Below are 15,365 nucleotides of genomic sequence, written 5' to 3'. Positions count from 1 at the left end.
GCCCATGCAACTGCTTTAGATGGCCTCCACTCACCCCACAGCATGTGACTGGGTGGGGCTGAAGGAGCTGGATATGGTCTCTCTCTCACCAGTTTAGCTTTGCTCCTCTGGCCTTAAAGATGGCAGAAAAAAAAATGGCATCCTGCAGGGGACCAAATAGTCCATGATGGATCTTCTCTTGTTCCCCTGCAGCCCTCAAGGACTGTCCATGCATTGCATGCCTCTCCTTGACCACACTCCTCCCATCAAGGCCTCACATCCCTCTAGGAACTAAGTTGTTGAGGATTGTCACTGGGGGAAGAAAACCCTTGTGATGGAAAAGAGAACATGGTTCATGTTGCATCATGCTCTACATGACTGCACCCTATGGCATCACGCCCCTTCCCAGGGCAATCTGTGGCTCATTTTCTGTGGGGAAGGGTTGGATTTGCTTTTCTCTGGTGGAAGGCATGGGTGTGAGTAAGAGTGACAGTCCTTCCCACTGTCCAGGTCACAGCCTGTGAGCAAATGTGGTGTCACCACTGCCTACCCAATTCATTCCCATTTGAGATTTACTCTATGTGAAATGCAGCTTCCCTGCATCAAGAGCTCCAAAGTCAGCACATGCAAATGTTTCTTCTACACATTGATGTCTTTTCTCAACATTTTTGTGGGCATGTTTATTGCTCGTGAAGGTAAGAGACTTCAGACCTAATCCAAAACCACTGAAGCCAGTGGAAAGGCTCTCCATGGGCACTGAAATTGGCTCTGAAGTGCCAGAAGAAGCCAAATGCAGCACTGGCAGGACCAGCGCAAACTTCTCCACACCACCAAGCCAAGTCACCTCTATGCCAAACTATATATATATAAAAAAAATTGGCTGTGTCTTACATAGCAACTTTTGGCCATGCCAAAGGGTTTGGTGAGGTTTATATGTGCTCTGTACACATGTAGCTTGGATCCCCAAAGGACTAAACCCTCCGTTTAATCTCCTCTTTGTGGGTTTTTGGGGGGATAATATGGTATGCGAAGCAGATAGGTGGCTATGGAAATGGCGATTGGAGAAGAAGATTTGCTTATTTTGCAGTCAGGCTGGACTGAATTTATTCTGTATTAACCCAGTTTGACTCTTATTATTAATTACAGCAATGCCGACTGGACCCCACCAAGACCCATTGTGCAAAGCCTCCTGCATGCACAATAAGACGATCGCCCCTCTGGGACTGGCTTTAATTCTCCCACAGTCTGTGTCAATTTAGCACCACTGAAGTGTCAACTTACATTTGCCAAAGAAACGGATTCACAGCATTTCATAACAGGGTCCTGCTGCTGGACTGGAGGATGCCAGAATTGCAGTGACACAACTGAGCATCGCCAGGGCTGGGATCATTGGCATCAACTGATTCCCTGTCCCTTACATGGTTTTTTTCCATTTTTTGTGTCCATTTTATGAAAAAATAAATGTTTGTGTGTTTTCCTTAAGAGGTACTTACTTGTGCTGAATGTCCCTGTGTAGGTTACTTTAGGTTGGGATTTCTGGTAGCCGGTAATGACAACAAGGTATTTCTGTCCGCTTCTGAGTCCTCGGATGACATGTTCAGTGCCGGTCAGGTTTTGCTTCTGCACGAGAGAGTGGTCATGTGCTAAGGTGATGGTGATATCAAAAGTGTAGCCGTTGTGTGGCTCGGGGCTGGCCCAGCGCAGCCTGGCACTGTTCTCGGTGACATCTGTGATCTGGATGTCGTGGGTCTTGGCTGCAATGCAAAATCAGAAGAAACGCTAAACAAAGACTTGAAGAGGAAAGGTCTCAAGGAAAAAGTGTCTCAGTGCTGCAGGATCTCCTTCCCAATCCACAGCAAATAAATTTATCTGCAGCCAGTTGCGGCATGTGCAAACCGGGTTGTAACTTTGCTATCTCAGATGCCCAAGCCAGCACACTGCAGGGAGGCTTTTTTTCATAGCCTAGATGATTTACCCAGTGGTTTATTTATTTTTTAATAGTTTTTTTAATGAGATTTACACAGCTTGAAATGCAATTCCCAGCACAACTTTCCCAACGACTGTGAACGTGTCCAGTCAGATCCTTCTCTAGGGTGCAATGGATTCACTGAGCTGCTAAAGATCTTCAAGAAAAGCCTGCTTAAGATTGAACAGGTCAAAGAAGCTATTAGGGAAAGGTTTTCCTGCTACAGCAGAGTATTGGATGAGACCTTTATAAATGCTGCTTGGAAGCAACAGTGGAGCAAGAAGCACCCAGAAATGTTTGTTCCCCGCAAGCTGATGAAAGCATTAACCTTGCGAAAGCTGCTTGCTTTTATTTATTGCTTTTTATTTATTATTTATATGGGGACATGCATTCATTGACTGGTTAAGCATCCCTGTCCTTTGACACATGTTCTTTGTTACTTGTTCAGCTAGTGCAGAGCTGCCTGCACCCCCTTGCAAAAACACATGGGAAAACTCCTTTACATGAACTGTACTCACATGAAGGAGCTTTAGCATTCCCAAATAGGTCTCTACATGGATTCAGTGATAAACTAACCGTTTATATTAGCTGATGGAGAATTCAAACAACGCCATTGTATGAAACACCATAAATAGCAAAACTTAGCCAAGGGGTAATGCTACGAGGAAAACACAGGAAGCAAACGGGCCACACTACAAAGAGAAGTGCTCTGTCGCTGTGCTACTGAGCTAAGCAGCAGAAGATGAATTGTCCCGTGTTTAGATGTCCTGCTTGTGTTTTGCCTAGAGGCAGCCTGTCCCCCACCCAGTTTTGCACAAATTTCTCAATTCAAGTTGACAAAGCCTTAACCCCCGCCCCCGTGCAGATTTCCAGTTTTGCACCTAAAAACTTGTTTCTGCAAGCATGAAATTTAGCCTTTTGGTGACATTTCCCATAGGAATAATCCTGGCAGGGAGGAAGAAAAGCCACAACCCGCTGCTGTACAGACAAGCGAGAGGTGCTGCTCGCATGGGGAGAGCCTTTCACGTACTGCCTTGTCTTCTCCTGCCACCTGCCGCGGCGGCTGTGGTGCTCGTGGTGGTGCGGCTGGTGGCTTTGGTGTGGGTGGCGGTGCTTGCTGCGCTCTGCGTGGTGGCGTTCACCTGGACAGTGGTGCTGGCTGTGGTCTGGCCAGTGGCTCTGGTCTGGGCTGTGGTGCTGGCTGTGGTGGTTCTGGCACGGGTGTTGGTGCTCGCAACAGGCTTGATGCTCGCACTGACTGTGGTGCTGGCACCAAGGGTCCGGCTTATGGTCGCATTGGGTGCTGCGTACCTGTCAAAGCAAAAGCAGCTGATGCGGCTTTTTTTTCCCCCCATATAAGCAGAATTTGGGAAGCGGAGAGGAGTTGACATAGAAACCATCAGCAAGAACCACCCTCCGCCCCAAGGTCAATAGTCTTTGTCAGTTTTAGAAAGACCCACAACCAAGCAGTGAAAAGTGCTGCAGAGCACTGCCTCTCCCTTGGGGCATAAGTCTGTCTATACACCAACTTTACACACAGAAGGGTGAATTCAGTAGGCAGCTCTGTAGCATGCCTGATTTCAGGGGGCTTAACCTTCCAAAGCCAGGACAGCTCTGTGCCAGCAATGAGTGAATCCTGGTGACACAAGCTTTCACTTCTGTTCAGAAAATATTAGTATATATTCTATGATGGATCCTGGATATCAGATAGTCTGGGGCAGCCCAGCCTCTGAAAATAGTTTGTTGAGTGGAAAACCCCAAATTAATAGTAATTTCTGGAATTCCTGACGTTCATGATGACAGTAGCATATACTTCCTTCATATCCTATATACGTATATAAATATGAAGTTTAACCCAAATTTAAAATTATGTGTACTTGTCTACCCTTCTCTAGTAGATATAGCCATTGCTCTTCTGACACAGCACTAAAAGAACTAGTAAAATGCTGATAATCCTGATGGTTAGTGTTGAAGTTTCTTTTTCCAAACAGAGACTGGGAAGTGAAGGCTCCCCCCCCAGACAGGCTGTTAGCACAGTTCATTCTTTCGCAGACAAGCCACTACTTACACTACTTTATTCCCGGTGTGCCCAGGGCTCTGTCTCTTGGCTTGCTGATCACTCTGGAGCCCCTCACACTGTTTCCTTATCTCTGGAGACAGGTAGAAAGCAAAGTCGCCTACAGACAGAGAGAGCCTGGCGTTAAACAGTGGTGTTGTGGATGGTGGTTACCTACCAACAACACATTACATATATTTGTTATTGATTTAAAAACCCCTCTTCTTGCTTGCTCTGATAAAAGCTATGGAATATCTCTTGACTTTTGGTGTGGTTACTGCAGCATCCTGGGCTGGGAGATTTGTTATTCCAGTTTACAAACATGAGAGCAGTAACTACAAGATACCAGAGGGCTGTGTGTCTTAGTCTGTCACATGTAAACAGCTTTCTTATAACAAGGCATTTCCAACCACACAGTTAATATTTTTTCAAGCGTTAGAAGTTTCCAGGACCCCTGCAAGCAGTAAATGGAAAAAACAAACTGAGAAAACCTAAGCATTTATTCCCAGGGAAAAATGTGCTCATGTTTGCTTCCTGTTTAGTGCAAGATATTCCTGAATCAGTGGTTTATTAGACCAGTAGACTGATTTTCAGGACTCTTTTGATATACCTAGCTTTCCTAGAAAAGGCCTATTTCTTGTGCTTGCTGGCCAGGTCTGTTTAGGATCTCTGGCAGCTGGCTGTAGCTGGAGGTCCAGCCTGTGGTCTCTAGCTAAGCTGAGATGCAAATTTTCAAGGCACATCTGCACATCCCAAACACAGCAGTATTATTTATCCCTGAACAAAGAATCCTGTTCATCTGGTCCTTAAATCTGCACACAGTAACTCCAGATCTCAGCCCAAGCTGTCCAAATGCCTGCTAGACATGATGTTTATGATGAAGCTGGGAAGAAAGATTTGCTGGGTGTTCAGGGAGCTCGGGGGGAGTGCTAGCAGGCTGCTGGGCCAAAAGCCTCAGCAGGACCAGACCCTATGGGACATGTTGCAGATGTGACCAGCAAGCCAGGCAGGATTAGGTCAGATCTCACAGGTGATCCCATAGAGACCAAGTCAAACCAGACAGAAGTGCAAACTCTACTTGGCAGACCAACAGACCGTATGGGATAGCCTGGGGAGGGCAAAGTGACCAAAACCCAGACATATTCAACTAGGTAGACTTATGAGCAGCAACAAACAGACCATATAGTACAGAACATATAAAAAGAGACTAACTTTAGTGGTCTCCACTGCCCAAAGAGGTCGTCAGGCTAAAGCCCACACAACCAACAGTCAAGTAGACCAACAGATTAACCCCTCTGAGGTCATATGTTGCCCCTTCCATAATACTTTGGCTGCAGGATGTTATACTTACTTCTGATAAAAGACGGCAGCAGTCTCCCAAAGCGTAGTAAGGGCTCTTCATGAAGCTCACCTGGTTTATCGACCAGTTTGAAGAATACATCATTTGGCTCACTAGCTAGGCTATAGATATTCTTGACATTCACTTTCCTGCCAATGCCCAAGACAACAAAGAAGTACCCTTTGCATTTTGCATCCGTAACAACCTTCTGCAGGTTCTCAAGTTCTTGTTTATTAACTTTTCCGGTCATCATCAGAACCATGACTTTTAGATCCCGAGGGTTTGGTGCACTTTCAAAAATATGAGCCATTGTGTGTTTAATTGCACTTCCTATAGCCCTCGTGCCATGGAGCTGGGTCATTTGGTTGTGAAGGTAATTAATGATCTTCTCTTTGGATCCATAATCAGTTAGTGAAAACTCAGTTTTTACTGGTGGGAAACTTGAGTTGGTTTCGTATTCATAAGGAGCTTGCTGGAGAACTGCCACTCTTGCATGGTGCTGAGATACTCTTGGCTCAGAGCTGATTTCCAGGTTACTTACGAGGTGGGAAATGTACTTTTTCATCTCGTTGAACTGCAGAGGGGTGGTGGACTCCGAGCTATCCATGATGAAGGCTATGTCAGTGTCTACATCTGTTGGGGCTGCCCTTCTGTCTCTGAATACAGGTCTCTGACTACCAAAACCACAGATGGGATCAGGGTCACACACATCTAGAGAAGAAATATAGTAGGTTTCACCTGGAGGAACTGAAGATGACCCTCCCTCGTCATTGCAAAAATCCCTTGTGTCATACAAAATACTATCAAGCCATGGACATTCACTGGTGCATTACCTAATACCAAAGTCATTTCATCCCAAAACACACTCAGTTATGCATTTAGTATTTTTACATGCTCTTTTGTCCAAACAGATCCCTGAAGCACTCTGTCATAAATGGCAGGCAGCCATATTTTGGTGTGTTTAGCTGTCGGTGTTCGGGCTATAAAAGTGGGAACCAGCCAAAAAAGGAGCTTCTCTTTACAAAGTGGAGAATGCCCAGTGAGCCTCATTCACAACACCAATGTTTTCTGCTCAACCTAAGAAAGTGCTTCCCTTGTCTTCAACAGCAAAAGGGCTGACTCCCAACTGGGCTTCCCTTCTGCACCACCGACAACTGACTGCTCTGTGACCAGAAGGATTTGGCACTGTATAGAGAAGAAATTGGATGCTTTACCCAGACAAATGTGACAAGTCAAGACCCTCCGGATAGTTTCATTCAGCTGACTGCCACTGGCTGGAAGAACAATTGCATGTCCAACCGCTGTGTTGTTGATCTGGTTAGATGCAAACAGAAAAACATAGTGTTGGTAATGCTGTGTTCTGTTATCTTCAGCTCAAAGTAGGGGAGGCAATCCACAACTCTAAGAGATTCTCTACTCAGCACGCTGCTTTTGGTGGATCCCATTTGGAGGAACCTAATGCCCCCAACATCCATTAGTGGGACTAGTTTAGAGACAAACTCCAAGAAAAGGGTCAAGCACTTGAACCAGCGCTCAGTGTGCTCATCTGCAGCTTTTTTATTGCTTTAAATATCTGTATGTCCGCTCTCCCTCTGCCAACAAAGCTACCATACTTCCACCTTCCCACCATTTGCCTTTCTGTCAGACCTTTCTCACTATGGGGACTGTCTTGTCTTCTGTTTCATACCACACCTGGCACCCTGGACCCATGGTCTGGGAAACAAATGACTCATCATAACCTCACTAGCGTTTCACAGCATGCACCATGTTATGGATTAATCTCCTAATAGATGTGCTGGATAAGTTTGGCCAGCACTGCTTTCTCAGAGCTAAGCGCTTGAAAGGCCTGTGGAAGCCAACTACTGCCTGTAGGAGCAAATGCCATCACTCTCCCCAGCAAATCAGACTGAGATCATGAGCAGAAAAATGAAAGAAAGAGTGAATGACCCCAACCTCCAGAGCTCTGGTGAGAACTGGGTCCTGCCTGCTGGTGAGGAACACGGGCATGACCCCAGCATCGTAGAGTTGCAGCACGGCATCATTGAGCTGCGGGGAGGCTCTCGTGTCCCCGTTGCTGAAAAAGACAGCCACCTTCCTCATAAGGAAGCCGCTTCGGGCACGCTTGAAGGTATTCCTGGCCACAAAGGACATGGCGGTCTCGAGGCTGCGTGGCTTTGTGGTCAGGGTCGCCTGGAAGTTTTGGATCTGCTGGAGGAGGCTTGATTTCTTCCTGGCGTCAGCAAAGCGGATCTCTGTGGTGACCTCATTGTTGTAGGTGACCAGAGCCACCCGGGCACCCCGAGGACAGTTGCTCTCAGCGATGGTTAAGTTGTTGACCACTCTGAGCACGGTTTGCTTCATCCTGTTGAAAACATCCCTCACAACGCCTGAGGAGGTGTCAATAGCAAAGGCCAGCTCGGTTGGGTAGACAGGGCACTCCTTGGGACCTGACGGAAACATGTGTTAGGAAAAAATAGTGCCCCAAATAGTTGTCAGGGTGCAAGGACCATGTCCTTGGCAGGGGTAAATCATTCATACCACCTGTGTGGGAAGAGCAACAATTCTGGCATGCAGTCACACTGGGGTTTAAAGGACTGAAGGTGACTTACCATAGCAGCAAGCTGTGGAAAAGATGGTGAAAAAAAGGCAGTTTGGTCAGTGCCATTCGTGTAACATGATGGGCATATAAGGGTAGAAACAGGGAATTAGCAAAGCACTGATGTACTCACGGCATTTGTCTTTGATGTTCCGCACAAGAGCACATTGCTTTAGAAAATAAAACGAAAGTGAGGGAGAAAGGGAAAAAAAGAGATATGTGACACAGCCAACAAAAGAGTATTTCAAAACAAGAGAGTAATTGTGCCAACACTTACATCTCTGGATTCTCCTTTATCGCCTTTAAGTCCCTGTTTAAAAAATACAGAAAAATTGAGTGCAATGTGTATTTTCAGAGTGCCCCATGAACCCAGTTGGAATAATTATTTAACCATGGGTCATGCAGAAGCTAAGGGAAAACCTGCCTGTTTTCAGTCATGTTTCCAGCAACAGGGGGAAATGTTTTCCCATGTAAGGATTAAACCTAGTCGAGGCCAAACCCAAAAGGGACATTTACAATGCTCTATGTTCATGTGCAAAGCAAGCCAAGTCATCTTGGCCTATCTACATCATGGACCATATCCTGTGTGTGGTGATAAATGATAAAGAAGTGAGGACTTCCTAGAAGGAGCTTTAAGTGGCATATTGCCATGGGGAAATCCTAGTGCCTGATAAGAGCCTGTCTCTTGACTTTTTCCTTCTGTTGTGCATTGCAGTTAGAGGAGGGGGGAATATTTATCAATGATAAACAGCTAGTTAGGAATTTATAGAGACACATCAAAGACAAATAAAGAGGAATTTGCCCAACTTGAAATCAGCAGGAGGTGGTGATGGGCATATATTTCAAGCCCTGGCACCAACAGGGACTACCACATTTCTCAGAGAAGCAATGAGGAGTTTCTCCAGGGGGAAAGCCAGAGGCTCCATCAGCAATGCAATGAACACTTACAGATGGTCCAGGGTATCCAACCTCTCCTTTCTGACCTGGTGTCCCAGGATCTCCTGCATTTCCCTAGAGAGAGAGAGAGAGCAGAGAAGTCCTCTCCGTGAACATTTGCAGGAGGACTCCCAGGAGCATGGGTCAACACTTGGGGGAAAAGGTGTGTGCATCTTTCAGGTAGTTCATGCAGAAGCAAAAAATTATGTCATGGTCCAACTTACTCTGCGGCCTCTGTTTCCTTTAGGACCAGGGCCTCCAGCACCACCGCGGTCACCAGGTCCACCCTGGTTGGGGAAAAACCACAAACAGTAGCTCTAAATCTGCACAGGACCATAGGTAAAGGCTACATTGCTTGGAAAATAAATGCATAGCTCATAGACTGCACCGTACCTTGGGCCCTGGGTAGCCTAAGAAGCCGCGTTCTCCCTGAAACAACATGAAGGTTTAGTTGAATACGGTTTAGAAAATGAACCTGGTTTTGCAGGCAGATCTGTAACAACTGAAGGAATTAAATGATGGAGGGAAACGAGAGAGACTGCAAATTAATTTTTCAATTTTGTTCCTCATATGATTAATAAAAAGCAAATAGCCACTCTTTTTAAGGTCTGGTTGCTCCTGTAAGGCTAATTACAACTGTAGAGGAGCTGTCAGAGATGCTGGCGCATAGTTTTCAAAGTCCCACAGACATTCATGGGGCTCTCTGGCTAAAAGGTACAAAAACATTATGCTTCCTCCTTGGAGAAACCAAGACAAAGGCAGAGGGGAAAGTTTGAAGAGCCTTGCCTGATTTTTCTCACCAGGGTACACATAGGGCTGATTTTTGTCCCTCTATGTGTCTGACTTCACCTAGGCTCTGCCCTTGCCTATCTGCACTGGAGACCTTGGCTACTTCCTTGTCCATTGTAACTCATGTTGGTAGATGGGCATGACGAGCATACACCTACCTTTCTGCCTTGAGGACCTGGGCCACCAATTCCATCTCGTCCATCATCACCCTGAAATAGGAAAGCCAAAGTCATTAATATGCAGTCACATGCGAATAGCTTAAACCTCACAGATCCAGCAGCATCAATAGAAAGAACCCACTGATGTCACAGGCCTTTGAGAAGTCCTTCTGTAGATGAAATTATTGCAAGAAAAATAAACACCAAAAGGTGGTGCCAAAACTACAAATAAAAACCTGCTTAGTATATGCATATAATGTGTAAAACCCATGTGGAAGTCAGCAGTGGGGAGCAGGTTAGGAGGTCAGTCAATGCCAAGGGTGTACTTAACAGCTCTGTCTGACCCAAGCTTGTCCTCCCTTGCTTTGCGCAAACCATTTTTTCCTCAGTTGGCTCCTCATTATACAGAGTAATGAGAATCAGGCCCCATAAAAGCGCTCACTTACTCCATACATCCTTTTTATAGGTTGCTTTGGGCTAGCACATGGGGTCAGCTCAGGGTGTCTACCCACACCTCATGCAATGAGCCAGGACAAGGCCGAGAAACTCTGGACAGCCTCTGCCCTGTGGACTGATCTCCGAGATGTTAAAAGTCACTTTTCAAGTGAATATAATTCACCTCCTCAGAGGGACTACCCTTACCAACTATGCTCATGACAGTTGAAGACATAAAGCTGATTTCCCTCTCTCATATCGTACTATGGAGGATGCAAAGTCTGTAGGGGAGCTAAACGCTCTGCTACGAAGGGCTGCGGCCCATTTCCCACAGGAGACAGTTTAGGCCAGCATCCTTAAAGGTGTGAATGCATGGCCACACTTACCATCTCTCCTCGTGGGCCCTGCTGTCCATTTGGCCCTTTGAGCCCAGGGTTTCCAGGCTCACCCTGAAAACAGAAGAATCTGTTAAAGCATGTGCTGAAACTCCAGGCAACTCTGAGCCTTTCCCATCCCATCGGCACTGGTGTCTTTACATAGACCAGTCTGCAGTTGTCCTTGCAGCAGAAAGCCATGGCTGGACCTACACAGCCAGCAACGCTACAAAATGCTTGCTCTTTAGTGGGACCTTTAGTGATTTCAGGAAAGGTGGGCAGTGGGACATGGGACACCAGTCAGCTTCCACCACAGGATGGTGTTTGCTTTTTTAGAAATACTGCAAAAATAAAAGCTCCCAAGCTCTGGGGATTTTGCCAGTGCAAATGGGCAGTGAAGCAGACATAGAAATGAACCAGTGTGTGTGAATCTGGAGAGATAAAACCATACGGAGGGTCTGGAGAGATGCAACACAACCACCTTCCCATGTGGGCATGGACTGGGAATCTGCCCTGGAAAATCACTTGGGAATCTCAGTTACTAAATTACTTTTGCCTCTCTGTTCAATGAAACAGGAGCCTTAATGAAACAAACAGAGCACAGACCTTGCTCTACTCTACATTGTGCAAGCCAGTGAAAACAAACTAATTTCACTCCAAGAGGTTCATCTCAAGTATTTTTTTAAGCTCACTCCTATCCAGAAGCTTTTCATTGCTGTTTTAGTTGCTGATGCCCAATGCTCATGAAGACATACCTTTCGTCCCAGGGGACCGATCCTGCCCCGCTCTCCTGGAGTTCCTGGTAGTCCACCACCAGCCTGGAATGGAAACAGGGAGAGGCATGTTGGCAACTTGTCAAGAAAACTGGGTGCGAGAAACTAGGGGATTGAGTGACCATAGAAATTATGAATTAACTACCGGGGCTGATGCCTCTCAAAGCACCTTAGGAAATTCAGAAGTCTAACTGACAGTTGGGAAGAGCTGAAGGACCAGTTCAGTTCAATGCAAATGTCAGCAGCAACTTATATTGTCCCTAGAGAACCCCTGTGAGAAATGTGTGAGGAGGAGGGGCAAAGTCCTGCTCAAGATAAGGAAATGCAAGATGTGTCTGGCTTTATGGCCATGAGTCTTGCTGGGGTATGCAGCAGGAGGGAGAAATAAATGCATGGGGGCCCTCCAGCAAGCACGTGAGATGATCATGCTCTGGCTTCAGAAGCTGAAACATCATGGAGGATTCTTTGCCAGTCACTCAGGGATGTTCTTTAATTAAGATCGCAAACTATAATGGGCCAAATGCTGAAGTCCTGACCCCTTTGTGGTTGCTTTTAACTCTTTCTCTTCTGTAACTCTTGATCAAGAAATCCTTAGCATAAGTTGAGAGGAGAATCATACTAGAAGGGTGTGTTATAAAAGAATGAATCAGAGCTGGAGCCCTAGAGGGGGGGAATGGAAAGACACATTGGCTGCATCTTATTAGCTCAGTGAGATGTTCTTGCTAAGCATAGTTGGGTGAGAAGCAGCAGAAGGGTTTACCCTGGGTCCAGGAATGCCCTGCTCTCCTCTTATGCCTGGCGTGCCAAGCTGGCCGGGAGGACCCTGTGCAAGGAAAAAGAGAGATTGTGTCAACACATATGGGCAGAAACACACCAGTGCTACACAAGATCACAAGGGAAAGCAAATGCTACTGTGCCTCAGAGATGGTTTTCAAACATGTCATAGCTTGGCTGGTGTGAATGCAATGGCAGGCTTGATGTCCTGGTGCAGGACAGCCAGGCCACAGCACACCCAAAAATACCCAAATCCTGACAGTCCTCACAGCTGAGACTCTTTGAGGAAGCGGCTGTGATGAAATAATGCAACAGCATCATGAGGTAAGGCATTTACTTTGCTGTAAGTTCACTGACCTGTGGCCCTCTCATGCCTTGTTCTCCAGCTGGCCCTGCTTGACCGAGTGAGCCCTTGGTACCCTTGAAGTGCAAAATAGGACAACACAGGTTAGCATGGGGGGGGGTGGGGTGGTCAACACCATGGGGAGGGAAAGGAGATCTCAGGGCATTTACAGCTGCACGAAGAGCAGGGAAGAACAGTTGTTTGGGGGTTTTGTTTGGCAGAATATGCTTATAGCAGAGAATGAGCACAGAGCTGGTGGGGTAATTTGCCTCCTGCAATCAACAGGCATCAGTCTCCTTTATGCTTTGGCCCAGTTACATTGCTCCAGCAGCACACAGAGATGAAGCGTCTGACCAGGGAATGATGCAGAGGACGGGCAGCCCCAGGCATGTGGATGGCTGGTTTTGCACCACATCCAGTAAGGAGCATATGGGGAGATGAGCCTGAGGAGGAGGAGAGAAATTTGGAGGAGAGAGGAGGCAGAGAGGAAGAAGCAAAGCCTGAATGTCTCTTCTCTTGGCACATCCCTCTGGGTGCCGTGGCTGCCTGGCCGGTGGTGTGGCAGGAGCCCCAGGTATCATCCCCATCACCACTTACCTTAACTCCTATTGGTCCCCTTCGTCCTGTCATACCCTGCAAATGAAGAAATTATGAGACTTGTTAAGCAAGTATGTAAGCACATGTTTCTCTATTGCTTTTAGATTGGTGTATTGCCGCTTCTCTTAGTCCAAAATTACATTTGAATAGTTTGAACTACTGGGGAGAGGGAGAGAAAGAAATCCACATGGCCAGCTCTCTTAAATCAAACTTTGGCATGTTTTCTCCTTCCTTGCATCCCCCAACCCTCCACCACATAGGTGAGTTGCTCCCTTACACATGCAGGAGTGTGCCACAGTCCCTGGACAACATGCCCCAAGGGACAGGTAGCAGCAGAGCAGCAGGGAACACATCCTCAGATGTCCCAGCTACACCAGCTCCAGTTTGGTTTTTGCCTTTTAAAAACCAGCAGCCAAATGCAGAGGCATATGTCAGAGTAAATCAAATGTAGCTCCACTCATCCGAGCACTGAGATATTTGCATGGGAATAAATTAAGGATTAGAACTTTAAAGTCTATACAAGCCAGCAAACCACCAGGCATTTTCCTTTTGAGGTTTGGTGGGGGTCTTTTTGGTTTTATTTTTCAGGTTGAACTCATGACACTTGTGAGACAAAATACATTGGAAGGCAGGAGGAAAAAGTTATTGTCAGTCTAATCTTGGCGCCCACTGGCTGCAGGTCTGGCAGCTCACCTTCCTCCCGACTCCACCGTCTTGGCCGTTCAGCCCCACCGGTCCTGGTTCTCCCTAAAGCAAAAGCAAAAGTCAGGTGAGAGCCCTGAGATGAGCAGGCACTGGGAAAACAGGTTCCATTCTCAAAAAATGGGTCCTTTCACACTCTCACACAAGTTATTTGATATTCCCACATTGGTGGAAATCCCTCTAACAACTCATGGAGAGTTTCCATCAAGTTTCTGAGCTAGTGCAAGCCAACATTCCCATTCTTTGGGAAATGCCTTCTGACTGTTTAAGATGCATTTTTATTCTGAGCTGATATGAAAAGAAATGGGGTTTGAAATTTTCCAAGGAGCATGGGGGGGGGGGGGAGTTCAATGATTTCAGGTGAATCAGGATGTTCGGATTTGGAATCATCTAAGCAGTTCTCTGCTTTTGTATATGACCCGCAAGAACATATGAAGTTAATTTCCAAGTACAAAGTTGTTTTCAGTAACAATATCCCAAAAGGCATTGTAAACTAATAACTAAAAAAAAAAAAAGCACTTTTTACACAAAATATCTTCTAAAATGATGTCTTCCCAGAGAAAGTTTTGGCTGCAAACCAACAACATTTTCTAGTGGAAAAATATTCCATCTAATAAGGCACGATGAGTTTAAAAAATTTGCACCTTTTTGGCAGCATCCTTTTTTCTTACTTTTTCTGTCCCATCCTATTGTAAAAACCAAAAAACAACAAAAGACAACAAAGAAACTTTACCATTGGTCCAATTTCACCCTTTTGGCCTCTGGAGCCCCGTTGAGTATTATCAGCTCCTGAATCTCCCTGAAAGCAATAGAGCAATAAGAACCATCTGTGTAAGTGGGACATGAAAGTCAGACATCATAAACTGCTCTGCTATAGCTCAGAACCAACATTTCTTTTCTTTTTTCCTTTTTTGACTGAATTAGATGAAGTATTATTGGTGTTTTCAGACAGACACAGCTTTTCAACTGAGAAATAATAATATTGAAGAGGAGGAGGAAGGGGAATTTTAATATAATGAAACAGTGATTGACAGGTTGGTATCAAGAGGCTTGTGTTACCCACATGTCGTCTCCAAGTCCTTGCTCTGTCACTGGACCTGCCACTGTCAAGTGGCATTTAATAAGCCTGAGCACATGCTTGCCAATGACCCCTAGAACTGGTAGAAAGTGGGTGAAAAATCAAGAAGATGCCTTAGCAACATTTACCGGGTCTCCACGGAGCCCATGGTCACCTCGTTCTCCTCGTTCGCCTTTAATTCCCTTATCACCCTGCAGAAAAAGACAGAGAGTTAGCGAGAACAGCCCTTGCCTGCTGAAAGCATCTCTGCTGCCGCATACCTCTACCCAAGTCCTCAGCCTCAAGGGGAGTGTGATGGCTTTCCACCCTCCCCTGGCTCAAATTCACCTTTTCGCCATCATTTAGCCCCATCATAAATGTGATAAAAGCCTACCCTCCTGCCGGAGTATCCCTTCTCTCCAGAGGAGCCGGGCAAACCTTTGTCTCCCTAAAAAAGAAAAGTACTTTAGAATATTTGCTACTTTCAAGGT

The 15,365-nt window shown here is 46.1% G+C and overlaps 1 protein-coding gene across 1 annotated transcript in view; it reads right to left on the bottom strand.

Annotated features, from left to right (window-relative positions):
- COL6A3 (collagen, type VI, alpha 3) overlaps nucleotides 1-15,365 on the bottom strand; it is a 54,233-nt gene that overhangs the window by 8,340 nt on the left and 30,528 nt on the right. Inside the window, exons 19-40 of the mRNA XM_010577891.1 lie at nucleotides 15,269-15,322; nucleotides 15,024-15,086; nucleotides 14,551-14,616; nucleotides 13,809-13,862; nucleotides 13,116-13,151; nucleotides 12,533-12,595; nucleotides 12,162-12,224; nucleotides 11,384-11,446; nucleotides 10,641-10,703; nucleotides 9,820-9,870; nucleotides 9,266-9,301; nucleotides 9,097-9,159; nucleotides 8,885-8,947; nucleotides 8,214-8,246; nucleotides 8,070-8,106; nucleotides 7,950-7,961; nucleotides 7,294-7,787; nucleotides 6,555-6,654; nucleotides 5,353-6,051; nucleotides 4,014-4,122; nucleotides 2,976-3,256; nucleotides 1,473-1,733 (exon numbers count right to left, since the gene is read on the bottom strand). Of these exons, the coding sequence (XP_010576193.1) occupies nucleotides 1,473-1,733; nucleotides 2,976-3,256; nucleotides 4,014-4,122; nucleotides 5,353-6,051; nucleotides 6,555-6,654; nucleotides 7,294-7,787; nucleotides 7,950-7,961; nucleotides 8,070-8,106; nucleotides 8,214-8,246; nucleotides 8,885-8,947; nucleotides 9,097-9,159; nucleotides 9,266-9,301; nucleotides 9,820-9,870; nucleotides 10,641-10,703; nucleotides 11,384-11,446; nucleotides 12,162-12,224; nucleotides 12,533-12,595; nucleotides 13,116-13,151; nucleotides 13,809-13,862; nucleotides 14,551-14,616; nucleotides 15,024-15,086; nucleotides 15,269-15,322 (2,764 nt within the window). The remainder of the gene's footprint in view (nucleotides 1-1,472; nucleotides 1,734-2,975; nucleotides 3,257-4,013; nucleotides 4,123-5,352; nucleotides 6,052-6,554; nucleotides 6,655-7,293; nucleotides 7,788-7,949; nucleotides 7,962-8,069; nucleotides 8,107-8,213; nucleotides 8,247-8,884; nucleotides 8,948-9,096; nucleotides 9,160-9,265; nucleotides 9,302-9,819; nucleotides 9,871-10,640; nucleotides 10,704-11,383; nucleotides 11,447-12,161; nucleotides 12,225-12,532; nucleotides 12,596-13,115; nucleotides 13,152-13,808; nucleotides 13,863-14,550; nucleotides 14,617-15,023; nucleotides 15,087-15,268; nucleotides 15,323-15,365) is intronic.

Source organism: Haliaeetus leucocephalus, unplaced genomic scaffold (genome assembly GCF_000737465.1).
Source record: "Haliaeetus leucocephalus isolate CR32 unplaced genomic scaffold, Haliaeetus_leucocephalus-4.0 Scaffold587, whole genome shotgun sequence".
NCBI lineage: Eukaryota > Metazoa > Chordata > Aves > Accipitriformes > Accipitridae > Haliaeetus > Haliaeetus leucocephalus.
Note: the sequence above shows the minus strand (reverse complement) of the source record. Positions and strands in the feature narration are given on the sequence as shown.